This window comes from Gopherus flavomarginatus, chromosome 5 (assembly GCF_025201925.1).
Source record: "Gopherus flavomarginatus isolate rGopFla2 chromosome 5, rGopFla2.mat.asm, whole genome shotgun sequence".
Classification (NCBI taxonomy): domain Eukaryota; kingdom Metazoa; phylum Chordata; order Testudines; family Testudinidae; genus Gopherus; species Gopherus flavomarginatus.
In genome coordinates this window covers 54053445-54066730 of record NC_066621.1, presented here as the reverse complement: position 1 = coordinate 54066730, position 13286 = coordinate 54053445, and the positions used below count along the sequence as shown (strand labels likewise).

General features: G+C 40.0%; 1 protein-coding gene across 3 annotated transcripts in view; it reads right to left on the bottom strand.

Moving 5' to 3' along the window:
• Window positions 1–5156: 5156 nt before the first annotated feature.
• The window catches only part of SERGEF (secretion regulating guanine nucleotide exchange factor), a 251347-nt gene continuing 243217 nt past the window's right edge, over window positions 5157–13286 (bottom strand). For 2 of the 3 annotated variants that reach the window (XM_050955826.1, XM_050955834.1), the window contains one exon: window positions 5157–5540. In XM_050955826.1, the coding sequence (XP_050811783.1) occupies window positions 5374–5540 (167 nt within the window). In that variant the 3' untranslated portion in view covers window positions 5157–5373. The remainder of the gene's footprint in view (window positions 5541–13286) is intronic. The other variant, XM_050955827.1, reaches the window with a different exon arrangement.

The following is a 13286-nucleotide window of genomic DNA, read 5'->3' as shown; positions in this document are numbered from 1 at the left end:
TGCAACCCCTCCCAGCTTGGTATCATTTTCAAACACTACAAGTATACTCTCTATGCCATTATCTTACTCACTGACAAAGATTTTGAACAGAACCGGACCCAGAACAGATCCCTGCGGGACCTTCCTTGATATGCCCTTCCAGCTTGACTGTAAACCACAGATAACTACTGTCTGGGAATGGTTTTCCAACCAGTTATACACCCACCTTATAGTAGCTCCATCTAGGTTGTATTTCCCTAGTTTGTTTATGAAGAGGTCTTGCGAAACAGTATTGAAAGTCTTACTAAAGTGAAGATATCCCACGTCTACCGTTCCCCCCATCTACAAGGTGTGTTACCCTGACAAAGAAACCTATTAGGTTGGTTTGACATGATTTGTTCTGACACATCGATACTGACTGTTACTTATCACCTTATTATCTTCTAGATGTTTGCAGACTGATTGTGTAATTATTTGCTCCATTATCTTTCCAGGCATTGAAGTTAAGCTGACTGTCGATAATTCCGCAGGTTGTCCTTATTCCCCTTTTTATAGATTGGCACTATATTTGCCCTTTTCCAGTCTTCTGGAATCTCTCCCATCTTTCATGACTTCTCAAAGATAATCGCTAATGGCTCAGATATTTCCTCAGGCAACTCCTTGATTATTCTCGGATGTATTTCATCAGGCCCTGATGACTTGAAGACACCTAAATAGTCTAAGTAATTTTAACTTGTTCTTTCCCTATTTTAGCCTCTTATCCTAGCTCATTTTCATTGGCATTCACTGTGTTAGATGTCCAATCACATTTCTGGTGAAAACTGAAACAAATAAGTCATTTAGCACTTCTGCCATTTACACTTTTTTTGTCATTGTTTTCCCCCCTCACTGAGTAATGGGCCTATCCTGTCCTTGATCATTCCCTTGCTTCTGTCAGGGACTCTAACCCCGACGGCAAAGTTCGTTGTCTGACCGCAAGAGAGAGAGGCAACACCAGCAAGGTCCGATCAAAAGCTCTTTATTGACAAGTGCACGCATCAATAGAGAGCAGCTCGTCTCCAGAGAGAACCAGCCCCCCCTTTACATCTTAGTATAAGCCTATATAGACAGTTCCGTCGCGTCATAAATTATTCACTGGAGCAACCCACCCCCTTCTTCTAACAACTAGAAACTAGACACCTTTAGTATACATGCATGCCTAAAGTTAGAAATGTAGGGGAGTTAAAAACAAGCAAAGAACAGAACCAGGGAGTGAAAGCAAGGAGGCTGGGAAGCTAGGGCTCTTATCAGTTCTTCGAAGGATCTGCCCTATCACAGCACATCTGGTACTATGCCAGGAATGCAGCTTTTCTCTTATCTCACTTTTTCCCAGCGCTTGTGAGACATGCTGCTTTTTCAGCATTTTCCACTCAGGGATTACCCACAAACCTCTATTAGCCTGACTTTGGTCAGGTTGGCATACCTGGTTCTGTCTGCTATATCTTTATTCAGGCCTAACACTTCTAATGTATCTGTAGAATGTTTTCTTGTTTCTCTTTATGTCTTAAGCTATTTTAATCTTGTTTTATGCCTTGGCCTTGCTAATTTTGTCCCTAGCTACTGGTAGTATTTGTTTATATTCATCCTTTGTAATTTGACCTAGTTTCCACTTTTTGTAGGACTCTTTTTTGAGTTTCAGATAATTGAAGATCTCCTAGTTATGCCAGGGTGGTCTTAATAATGTCTCTTGAAAAACAGTCAACTGTCTTGAACTGTTTTTCCCTTTAGACTTCTTCCTATGGGATCTTACCTACCAACCCCTGGAGTTTGCTAAAGTCTGTCTTCTTGAAATCTGTTATGTTTATTGTGCTGTTTTCCATTCTACCATTCCCTAGAATCATGAGCACTACCATTTCATGATCACTTTCTCCCAAGCTGCTTTCCACTTTCAAACTCTCTACGAGTTAGTTCCTCCCTATTTGTCAAAATCAAATCTAAAACAGTCTCTCCCCTGGTAGCTTTCTCCACCGTCTGAAACAAAAAATTGTCTCCAATACATTTCAAGAACTTGTTGGAAAATCTGTGCCCTGCTATAATATTTTCCCAAAAGATATCTGGGTAGTTGAAGTCCCCCATCACCACCAAGTACTTTGGATGATTTTGTTAGTAGTTTTATTTTTTTTAAAAAAGCCTCCTCCACCTCTTCTTTCTGGTTAGATGGTCTGTAGTTGACCCCTACCATGACACTACCCTTGTTTTTTACCCCTTTTATCCTTACCCAGAGACTTTCAACAAGTTTGTCTCCTATTTCAATCTTGGCCTCAGTCCAAGTGTATATATTTTTAATATATAAGTCTACACCACCTCCCTTTCCCCCTGCCTGTCCTTCCTGAGCAAGCTGTACCCTTCTATTTCAATATTCCAGTCATGCACATTATCCCACCAAATCTGTGTAATGCTAACTATGTCAGAGCTGTGTTTATTAACTAGCACTTCAAGTTTTCTGCTTATTCTCCATACTTCTTGAATTAGCAAACAGACATTTAAGATAATGATTTGTTTTCCCCCCATGTTCTCGCTTGTCTCTCCCTTATCCCTGCTATAACGGCGCACGTCCCTCTTCCCCCTGCCCCCTCGATTCTGACCCTTCTCCAAGGTTTCCATGGTTTTGGGGTTTTTTTACTTATCTATGGACTTTTGTCACTTGCCCCCACTGAACCTAGTTTATAGAATAAAGTATAAATTAACCTCTGAGGAGACTTGTTTAAAAGGAGTTTTTGCAATCCTTTTGAGGTGTTTCCATTTTATGTGGTTGAAGGAGCAAATGCTATGTAACTTAATAAATAACATTTACTTTTGAGAATTTGTATGGGTAATTCTTAACTGAATCACAGCGCTAACACATAAATAATAACCCACATAAGTGGACAATATGGGACTCTCTTAAAGACCAGTCAGTTTTAAGGGATGTACACAAGTTAGAAGATCAAGTAAGGTCTCTCCCTTACAAACTTACCCTGAAGGGTGGGATTGCTGAGGTAAACTAACATGGCTGGGAGGTCTGTGGCACCTGATAGGAATGGATGGAAACTTTAGAAGGGGATCTGCAAAAAGGCATAATAAATCACCCCGTGTGCATAACAGAGAGACAAGGGGCTGGAGAGTAGTAAAGAGAAGACCAATGAAGAACAGCCTAGGCAGTAAGAAGTATCTCAGAAGCTCATGGGTTGAAAAGGTACATTCCCATAGGTAAATACATCCAGCATGGTACATTATTGTGGGCAAATACATCCAAGTACATGGACGGTGAATTTTTCACAAACAGAAGGATCTTTTCTGGCCCCTTTTTAAGGCTGCACTGGGCCACTTTACTGTCCCTCTATTTTTAAAAATAGCTTTAGCCTACTGAATATCATCTTCATACTTTTATTCAGTCATTTATTCAGGTTTATTTCCCATTGAAAACGCAAAGAAAAATACCTGTAAACTACTTCCTGAGCCCTGGCTACCATTTTTTTTTAAAGAAACTTTTCATTAAGGCAAAGCTACAATAAAATGTTAACATATGAAAACATAAATTCATAATTCAGGATCACGTTAATATTCAAAGAACCTGGTTCAAGATTCCGGCTTGCTGGCTGGGGCGTCCACCTGTTGTAAGTATGCTAAACATGGTAACCAAATTTGTAAATACATATCCTCTTTCTGGAGCGTCTCTTGTGTATGTACTTGGGTGAAAGGTTTCCCATTTGTAAGGACAGTCCATCCCTACAGCCCATATGTATTGCCTAATTCTCTCTTTCATAACTGGACTGAACTGATATGATATCATTAGAATGTTTTCCTGTGCAATTTCCTAATAACCCATTTAAAATATTTTTTCTAGTTCAATAACACAATTAGTCTGACAGGCTCATTCCCCAGTAAACTTGCTTTTAAAAATGAAACAGTGGGCATCATTAACAATGAATATTTACCATACAGTGGTATTCCCGATACTTAGAATGTGAAATACCTCAAATACCACAGTAAATTTAACTACTGTGGGTGGTAAAGATCCAATTTAATGTTCTTCACTGTATTTGTGTGCAAAAGAGTTCACTAAATTAGCTTTTTTAATTCTGCTCAACACAAACAGTTGGAGGTTTTTTAAAAATGGAATTCCCTCTCCTTCACCTCAGCCCACAAAAGTCACTGCTAGGCCCAAACTTTTCATACCAAGCACTAGCCTAGAACAAGTTGTTTTGGCCAAGTTCTAAACTTTCAAGGGATCAGAGGTTTTGTTGGGCTGGGAAGTGTAACCACAGCTAATCTGTATTTAACCAAGATCTATTTGGTGTTCATATTAGGCTGGAAATCCCATGAGAACAATCTTGTGAAATTTCGAGAACTCCCTGTTTTTAGCAGCATTGGAAACAGAGGAGTTGCCAGTGCCACGCTGGATTGGACCAGTGGACCATCAAGTCCAGAATCCTGTCTGACAGTGGCCACAATACAGTGCTTAAAAGAAAGATGCAGCAAAACCTGCAGCAAGCAGTTATATATGGATAATCTGCTCCCAGAGAGTTTCTTCTTAAGCCTATTAAGTAGAGGCTGTCAGGTGTCTATGCAATATGGCTTGATTTCCAGAGTAGGAGGCACCCACAACTCCAAAAAAAAGTCAATGGGAGCTGCAAATGCTCGTCACCATTTTAAAAACAACCAAACAATCCCTGTGTGTTCTCACAGTCTCACACTACTTCTTCAGACACCACCTAAGCTCACCCTTACATCAGTGAGTAACACTTTCTCTGCAAAAGCCATAAATCTGTTATCAACTGCTAAAATCATCCAAAAGAACTTTAAAAGCAGCAAAGAATCCTGTGGCACCTTATAGACTAACAGACGTTTTGGAGCATGAGCTTTCGTTGGTGAATACCCACTTCCTCAGATGCATGTATTCACCCACGAAAGCTCATGCTCCAAAACGTCTGTTAGTCTATAAGGTGCCACAGGATTCTTTGCTGCTTTTACAGATCCAGACTAACACGGCTACCCCTCTGATACAAAAGAACTTTGTATTTTGTTACCATAAATGTTGGAGGAGAAAATCCTTCTTGCTTCATTTATGTAGCAGCAAAGCAAAATGTTTATTCATTTTACCCATGGACAACAATGTCATCTCCTGTGAAAAGAATCTGTGAAATAATTTCCGGTAATATATTTATAAACGTTGTCTTTATTAACAGTTTTCTCAGCACATTAGCTCATTTTTTTGAAATTCTGGGTTCAGAACAAAGGAGTTTTTTAACCCTTATTTTCTTCTGTACCATCAGGTTGTTATGCCAGTATTAAATAATTCTCTCACAACGCTTCTGAAGAGCTCTATGCAAAGATGTCCAAATTCACATGGCTATGGCTTCCTGCGTGTAAGGTCTAACCTGGAATCTGACAAAGAACCATAGAGTGTCCTGCCCCACATCCAATTAAGAATGGTTTTGCAGAACCAAGAGCTACGATTGGCTTCGGGGCATAAATATTTGCTTCTGTGCCATCACCACACATCCCATGTTCATTCCATCCCCAGGAGAAACAATGACCACCTAGAGGAAAGGGAACAAAAGTTTCAATGAGAATATTTGTTACAAACCAATGTAAAAAAACAAAACTGGCTCTTTTATGGGAAGGAGTACAATCAGCCATCTTCTAATTATCAGAGAATCTACCTGGTCCTTACTGATCCTTAATAAATAAAAAGCAAGCAAGAGGTTTACGAATTGATTAATAAGATTACCATTTATTCTTTCTACCAGCCCCACAAAAGTCTGCTGGCACTTTAAAGACACAAAATAAAACTCTCCCAGAAAGCTTACAATTTAGTGTCCCCATCCTGTAAACTGTTCTGAGAAGGCAAATCCCAGTGCCATGCATTGAACTATAACATTCATATATATACTTCAATCCCATTTGCACAGAATGGCATGCAGAATCAAGGTCTATATGGACAGAGTGGCAAAGGAAGGAAGCAATACATTCATATATTTATGAATGAGATCATATATTTATTCCTATTTTCACTTTAACTCTCATGGCTTTTCCTTGTGTTTCTTTTTATACGAACCCCTGGCAACTTGCATTGCTGTTATTTCTTATCTTCTTAGATGTACCTTACCTTTTAGTTTTATATTTTCATTATTTTCTATTATTATTATTTACTTTTTAACTCATACTCTTTCTATCCCAAATCAAGATCAATGTATTATTATAGTACCTCAAAACACTCCACAGAAATCTTGTTCTATAAATGGTCAGTGCAAGAGGAAAAACTCATTTACTCTGAGCAGTGGTTCATGTTCTATCCATGAAGTGGTTTTTGAGTGCCAGAATGTTCTTTTGAGTTTGTGTGATCAAACAGAAATCCACAGTTGTAATGTAATTATGTTTCTGCTGCAACTGGCTCTTTTGAATGTCACAGTGAGCTAATGGTATCAAAACCAATTCTAAAGTCAAATGGAAAACACAAAACCAAAAAATGCAATAAAGATCATAGCCCTGAGATAATGTAATATCTTCAAAATTCAGGAAGAGACTATTCTAGATGTTGGCCAGATCACCTCTCTCCTTTGAGCTACCCTAATCTACTTATGCTAAGTAATGCTGTTACTCTGAGTGTTAAAATGTTCTTCTTTCTTATATTTTTTTTGAAAGTTAAAATGTTAGTAAAGCCAGTTATTATTAAACACAAAATTGTATTCTACAAACTGATTTCACAGTAACCTCTGCATGAGATAAGTAAGAGGAATCCCTTCTGACACAGCACAGTAGTTTCTCAAAGCTGCATCAATGTTCTTCTTAACAACCTTAGCTCCACCACAAGTGCACATTCAGGGCCCATACATTTACATGCTGAGCTATATGGGAATACTAAAAAAATTAACAGATGTATAGCACAGGGCCGTAGATTTGCCACTCTAAAGAACATGGATTTATATGAGCAACTAAGGGGTTAATAGGAATTCCTTGTAAAGTTCAAGGCCGGACTATACCACATTAAGGTATGTGAGTCAACAAATACATCACAAACCAAGGGAGAGTGCTGATTTCATCATATAACAGTGATGCAGAAAAAAAATGAACTATAGCAAACAGCAAAATCTACTACAGTCAGAACATTTCTTTTACACAATAATTAACACATGGAACTCATTGACACAAGATATAACTGAGGCCAAGAGCACAGCAGGGTAAACAAAAGAGTTAAAGAACAGATAAAATAAAATAATTACACTTTACATAGAGTATATGAACATTCACAATTACATTAGAAAAGGCAAAAGAGCAGCAAAACACACTTAAAGAGATAAGACTATTTTTCTAGATCTGTTATCTGGATACCCTCTATCCACTATTCTGTTTTAGAAGACAATTAATTAAACTACTATGTTTTCACTGTTTTAGCATATCACCAGCAATCCACTGTTGAATGGGTTCAGGATTAAAATTGTGCTTGTTTATCTACCTCAACCTCTCTTCAACACAATTCACAGCTCCTACAATAAAGTGAGTATTCAGACATCTCTCTGGACATGCCTGTAGTTACCCGTAGCAACACCAAAAACCAGACACCATTGGCCCATAGTATGGATTAGTCCTGGTTAGGATATTAAAAAACGTGAATAATAAAATAGCAGAGATACTAAGTTTCAGCATTATCAAGTAGTTAATTATCACGTAATAGCTGACACTGTAGGCAGGAAGCTAAAGGCTATGTGACACCTACTTAACTAGGCCATGTATTATTAAATCATAATTCTAAACCCAGAGGAGTGATGTGCAAGCTGGTTCAGACATAAAAACATTTCCCCAGTAATGCCACTTATGTTTAAAACAGCACTCATGCCAAATCTTTTTTAAGATGGAGGAAGATTCAGGGACATTTTTTCACTTGTGGATCCCATTCAGCATCAAAATGAAAAGTAACAAAATACAGAGACAATGGCTGTTCCAATGGAATTTCCAAGCAGGACTGGACATGCTGGAAATCCTAAGAGAAAGATTGGCTCATTTTCCAGCCCTGTTTTGCAGACTTAAGAGAATCGGGTAGTTTGAATGAATATCTGAATAGGTGGATGCTTCTCCATAGCGAACCCAGCCTGTGAACCACCAAAGGTCACTTAAACCTGTCTTGTGCCTCAGCTTTCTCATCTGTGAAATGGAGATAATACCACCCATCTGCTTTTGAAAAGTACTCAAATCCTGTCTGGAACTTGCTACATACCATAAGTAATGAGTTTGCAATCCAGGGAAGAGTCACAACCAAGGCTTTCTTTCTGGCTTTGTTGGGGAGGCAAAACTTCTTTTTGTAACATGATGGTTCCAATATGGAAAAGGTTGCAATCATCTTGCATGATTACTCCCAGTTCAAAGGAAATATGTAACAACTTTAATTAAAATAAATAATTGTCACCTGAACAATAATCATCATTCCAGAAATACAGATCAGAGGATAACACATTTATGAATCATGTTTTGATTTTAAGACTCTACAGAGACTGTAACAAGCAGATTCGTTTCACTTTGAGATTAAATCAACATATTGGTCTCTTTCCTGGCAGGTTCTTTGAAGGTGTTATGGGAAGATTTAAGAAAAATGTTTTTTGAGTTACCAGTTTTCTCCTACTCCACACCCTTACCTCATCCCCATCTTCCCCCAATCAGGGCTGCATTTAAAGGTCTCTGATCTCACTGAATATAGGAGAGCTTTCTGGGAATATTAAACACCAGTGTGGGCAACATTATCAGCAAGAATTATAGCAGCAGTTTTCATCTTTTCCCCTATGGCAACCCCCTTTGCCATTCTCAGATCACTCTTCTATCTAGCAGGGATCTATAGCCATTTAAGTGAAATATGAAGTGCTGGAAGGTCATGATCCCACAACACCTGTTTGTGATCCCCAGACTGAGGACTCTTTAGTGATGGTACCTTGATATCATGCTCAACCATCAATTTCCAGCCATTTTATAGTAAGTTTTAAAAGCAGTTAGGTTAGTTTTCAGAGGGGTGTCTACCCTACATTGGATTGTATGGAAGGGATGTAAAATATATTTAGAGTATTGCTTACTAGGACCATTTCTGTGCATGTCTTGAATGCACAGCAGTCACTATTAAGGAATCAGCATTTGCTAAGAGTTAACACATCACATCTGAGATACAGGACCTTCCTCTTAGACCTAGAGTAGGAAAACCATCTAGTCATGTTAATAGGGAATAGAATTTTGGTAATTTTACATTTTTCTGAAACATCTAATCATCTAAAGTCTAATCTTACCCTTTTCATTGTTGTTATGAGCTTTGTGTTACCAAATATCAACGATTAGTCCAATACACAAATGCAATTGGCTGATCTGTTTCCACGGATTACTACTTTATTTGGTTGGAGAATTTTTATTCAGCTCCATCAAAACCTAATGAGCTAAGTCCAGCATGTTTTGAGTCATCTGGAATAATTAAAGTACTGGATGGAATTGCTGATACAGCAAATATTTAAAACATTGAAACAAGAAACGGGGCAGAAGATGACTTACTTGGACTGATAACAATGTCTAACTACATATCTTTACCACAGAAGATTTTAAAAGCCTGGAAAACAGAGGACAAAAACATCTTCCTAAAACTAAAGAATGTCTGATGGCTTAAACAGTGATGGTCTTTATTTATATGAGCAAAGAGAAAAAGCGATTAAAAGGATTTTGTACACAACAGGCTACTGTACATAATTATAGGGTGCCCCTATTTTACAGAAGTGGATAAAAAAGACAATTAAGTCTGGTAAAAAAAAAAAAAGAGGTACTAGAACAGATAAGCCAGGAGCAGCTGATTTGTGAATGGTCGTAAAGGCAAAGACTAGAAACTTGTATTTGATTTGGTGGAGAAGGGAGAGCTACTGCAGGAATTCAAAGAACAGCGTCATGCTGTCTGCAGTAGCTCACAACCGAGAGCGCTAACCAAAAGCAGAGCAGACACCTCAAGCTCGTGGTATGTTCTATAATTAGATTTCACCAACCCAGTAACAAATGTGAACTCCTGAAGCACTGTACCAGTCTTGCAGTGGAGTCACAGACACTCCAGTCTATATTACCACCCAGACATGCTGGACTTAGTGATAAATGGTCACTTATACCAAAGATCACAAAATATTCAGGTTGCTCCCAGTCCCAGGAGACCCGTCTCGTACCCTAGGTCAATTTGTACCTTACATTTCACACTAAAGACAGTGCTTGTAGACAATCCTGTAACAAACTCACTAAAGGTTTAATAACGAGGAAAAACGAAATGAGAGAGGTATTTACAGGTTAAAGCAAGCAAGCATATATACACACAAATGAGTTTCAGTCTGTGATTCAAAAGGTGTTAGATTTGTAGTAATCTGTCAATCCAAAATGTCTTTCAGGCCTAACCCATGCCAAGAAGCATGGGAATCTTTTTGCTTTTGTTTCGGAATCTTTGCCCCCTGGAGACCAAACTGCATAAAACAGATTCAGTTTCTCCTTGTGATAAATTTTTATCCCCTCCAGTCCAGAATCCAAACTGATGAGATGAATTCATGCATAGGTCTCCCCTTCCTGGAGGGAGTTAGGAATACAATCAACAGGTCCTCTCTCCTTTGATGTTACATAATACCTCACTGATTTTCATTGGGTCAGCTTATATGCAGGACAAGCCGTTTATGTTCATTAATGCTTCTTTTCCTGTTTAGTGAGTTACACAATTACAGAGGTTTACAATGCAAATACGCAATATCACTTTACACCATGGGTAAAGCTGTGAGTTTGCCACAGAGGTCATGGAAGTCATGGATTCTGTGACTTTCTGTGATCTCCGTGACTTTTGCAGTGGCCAGTGGACCTGGCTCTGGGGCAGCTCAGGCAGCTGTGTGACAAGGAAGATAGTGGTGTTTTCTAAAGTTATGGAGAAAAGAGGGGAGTCTGGAGCAAGAAAAGGAGCTCAGTTTTGGAAATGTTAAGTTGTCAATGGAGAGGCTTGTAGGAGAAGACAACAGAGTGCCAGGCCAAACTGCAGGAGCAGGAGCAGAAACAGGGAGATGATAGATTTGTGACTCATCAGTGTAGAGACAGCAGTTGAAGCCATGGGGTCTACACTTAAAATTTAGGAAAACATAGCTATATTGCTCATAGGTATGCTACTACAGTGCCTGTATGCAGACATGGGCTACGTTATATTAGCTGATGAAGTCACCTAGAGAAAAGGCATTAGAGAAGAGTGAGTCAAGGACAGAGTCTTGCTTTGATTCCTTTTGGGGTATTTTTGTTTGTTTTTTCCTTCCCTTTTGATCATAAGAACGGCCTTACCGGATCAGACCAAAGGTCCATCTAGCCCAGTATCCTGTCTTCGGACAGTGGCCAGTACCAGGTACTCCAGAGGGAATGAATAGAACTGGTAATCATCAAGTGATCTATCCCCTTGCTCATTCCCAGCTTCTGGCAAACAGAGGCTAAGGACACCATTCCTGCCCATCCTGGCTAATAGCCATTGATGGACCTATCCTCCATGAATTTATCTAGTTCTTTTTTAAACCCTGTTATGGTCTTGGCCTTCACAATATCCTCTGGCAAGGAGTTCCACAGGTTGACTGTGCGTTGCGTGAAGAAATAATTCCTTTTATTTGTTTTAAACCTGCTGCCTATTAATTTCACTTGGTGACCGCTAGTTCTTGTGTTCTGAGAAGTAGTAAACAAACTTCCTTATCTAGGTTCTCTACATCAGTCATGATTTCATGCCTGTTCCAAGTTGATTACTGATAAAATCCTGAAGCAACCGCAGCAGCCCCACATGCTTTCAGGCAGAAATTCAATTTTTATGAACATGACAACCACCAACAAGGCTCTGTGCCAGATCTCTTTGGGATGAAAAGCCATTACAAGTGATGTGTATTAATACAGCTATAAATTGTTTCTAACTGAATTTAAAACGAGCATTGCAACATGTTCTTATATCTAATGATTTATGCATATGGTAGAGGAAGGGAAGGGGACATTTGTTTGTTGGGTCTGTGGGTTAAATGGAGTAACCTTTTCACAAAGGCATGTTATTACTGCTGTTGCCCTTTCCCTCTTTAAAGTGTAAATATTCTAATCATAAATGAAATCAGGAGATTTAACAAAACAGGTCCAGTGTAAACCCAGAGAATACTTCAGATTTCCACCAGTGTAACAAACCAGAATTTGTCCCTATAATCCAAAAGACTGTGAAAAGCACAAGGTGAAGCAAGTTTCCCCAATGTAGGTATAAATCATTTAGGTCTAAAGCCCAATCAAACTCCCACTGAATCTGTCTGCTTTAATCAGATGCATATGGGCAGCAGACTTTAGACTACCACAGGCAAGCGATAATTAACCAGATTATTCTAGGTAATTAGAAAATAATGCCTGCAACCAATGCATGTATTAAACTGGTTTTACTGGCTAGGAGAAAAGTACTTAAAAATACACCATATTGCTTTATAAGGTGTTATATAAAGGTCATATGACTACATAACGCCCAGTAATCCACAACTATTTAGACAGTCTTCATATTTAAATACATTGTTCTATAGGCAAGAAGTACAGTCAAACCCCGCCATAACGTGCCCCGCCATAACACGAAATCGCATATAACACGATCGCAGGTTGGCTCCCCTTTAAGGTACAGTATAATACAGTATGATACTGTACCAATGGTCCCCAGCACCATGGCAGAGGAGAGAAGCCACGGCCCCGCACCTGCTGAGGACAGAGAATTCTGAGGCTGCGGGCGCCGGTGCTCTCTGCCTCCAGCAAGCGGGGAGCCGCGGCTTCTCTTGAAGTGAGAGGGAAACCGCGGCCCCGCACCTGCCTGGGACAGAGAGCACCGGTGCCCTGGGCCCCGGAGTTCTCTGTCCCCAGCAGGCAGGGAGCCGCGGCTCCTCTTGAAGCCAGAGGGAAGCCGCGGCCCCGCACCTGCCGGGGACAGAGAGCACCGGCACCCGCAGCCCCGGAGTTCTCTGTCCCTGGCAGGCGGGGAGCCACTGCTCCTCTTGAAGCCGGAGGGAAGCCGCGGCCCCCCACCTGCCGGGGACAGAGAACTCCAGGGCTGCAGGCGCCCGTGCTCTCTGTCCCCGGCAGGCGGGGAGCCGCGGCTCCTTTTGAAACTGGATAGAAGCTGGGGGCACTAGGCGGCGCACCTCAACTGACTGATTTGGAACCCCCCTATACCGCGACCCCGCATTTAGCACAATGGGATTTTTTGGACCCCAAAGGTCGCGTTATAGTGGGGTTTCACTGTACTAATATTAGCAGCTAAGATACTGGGG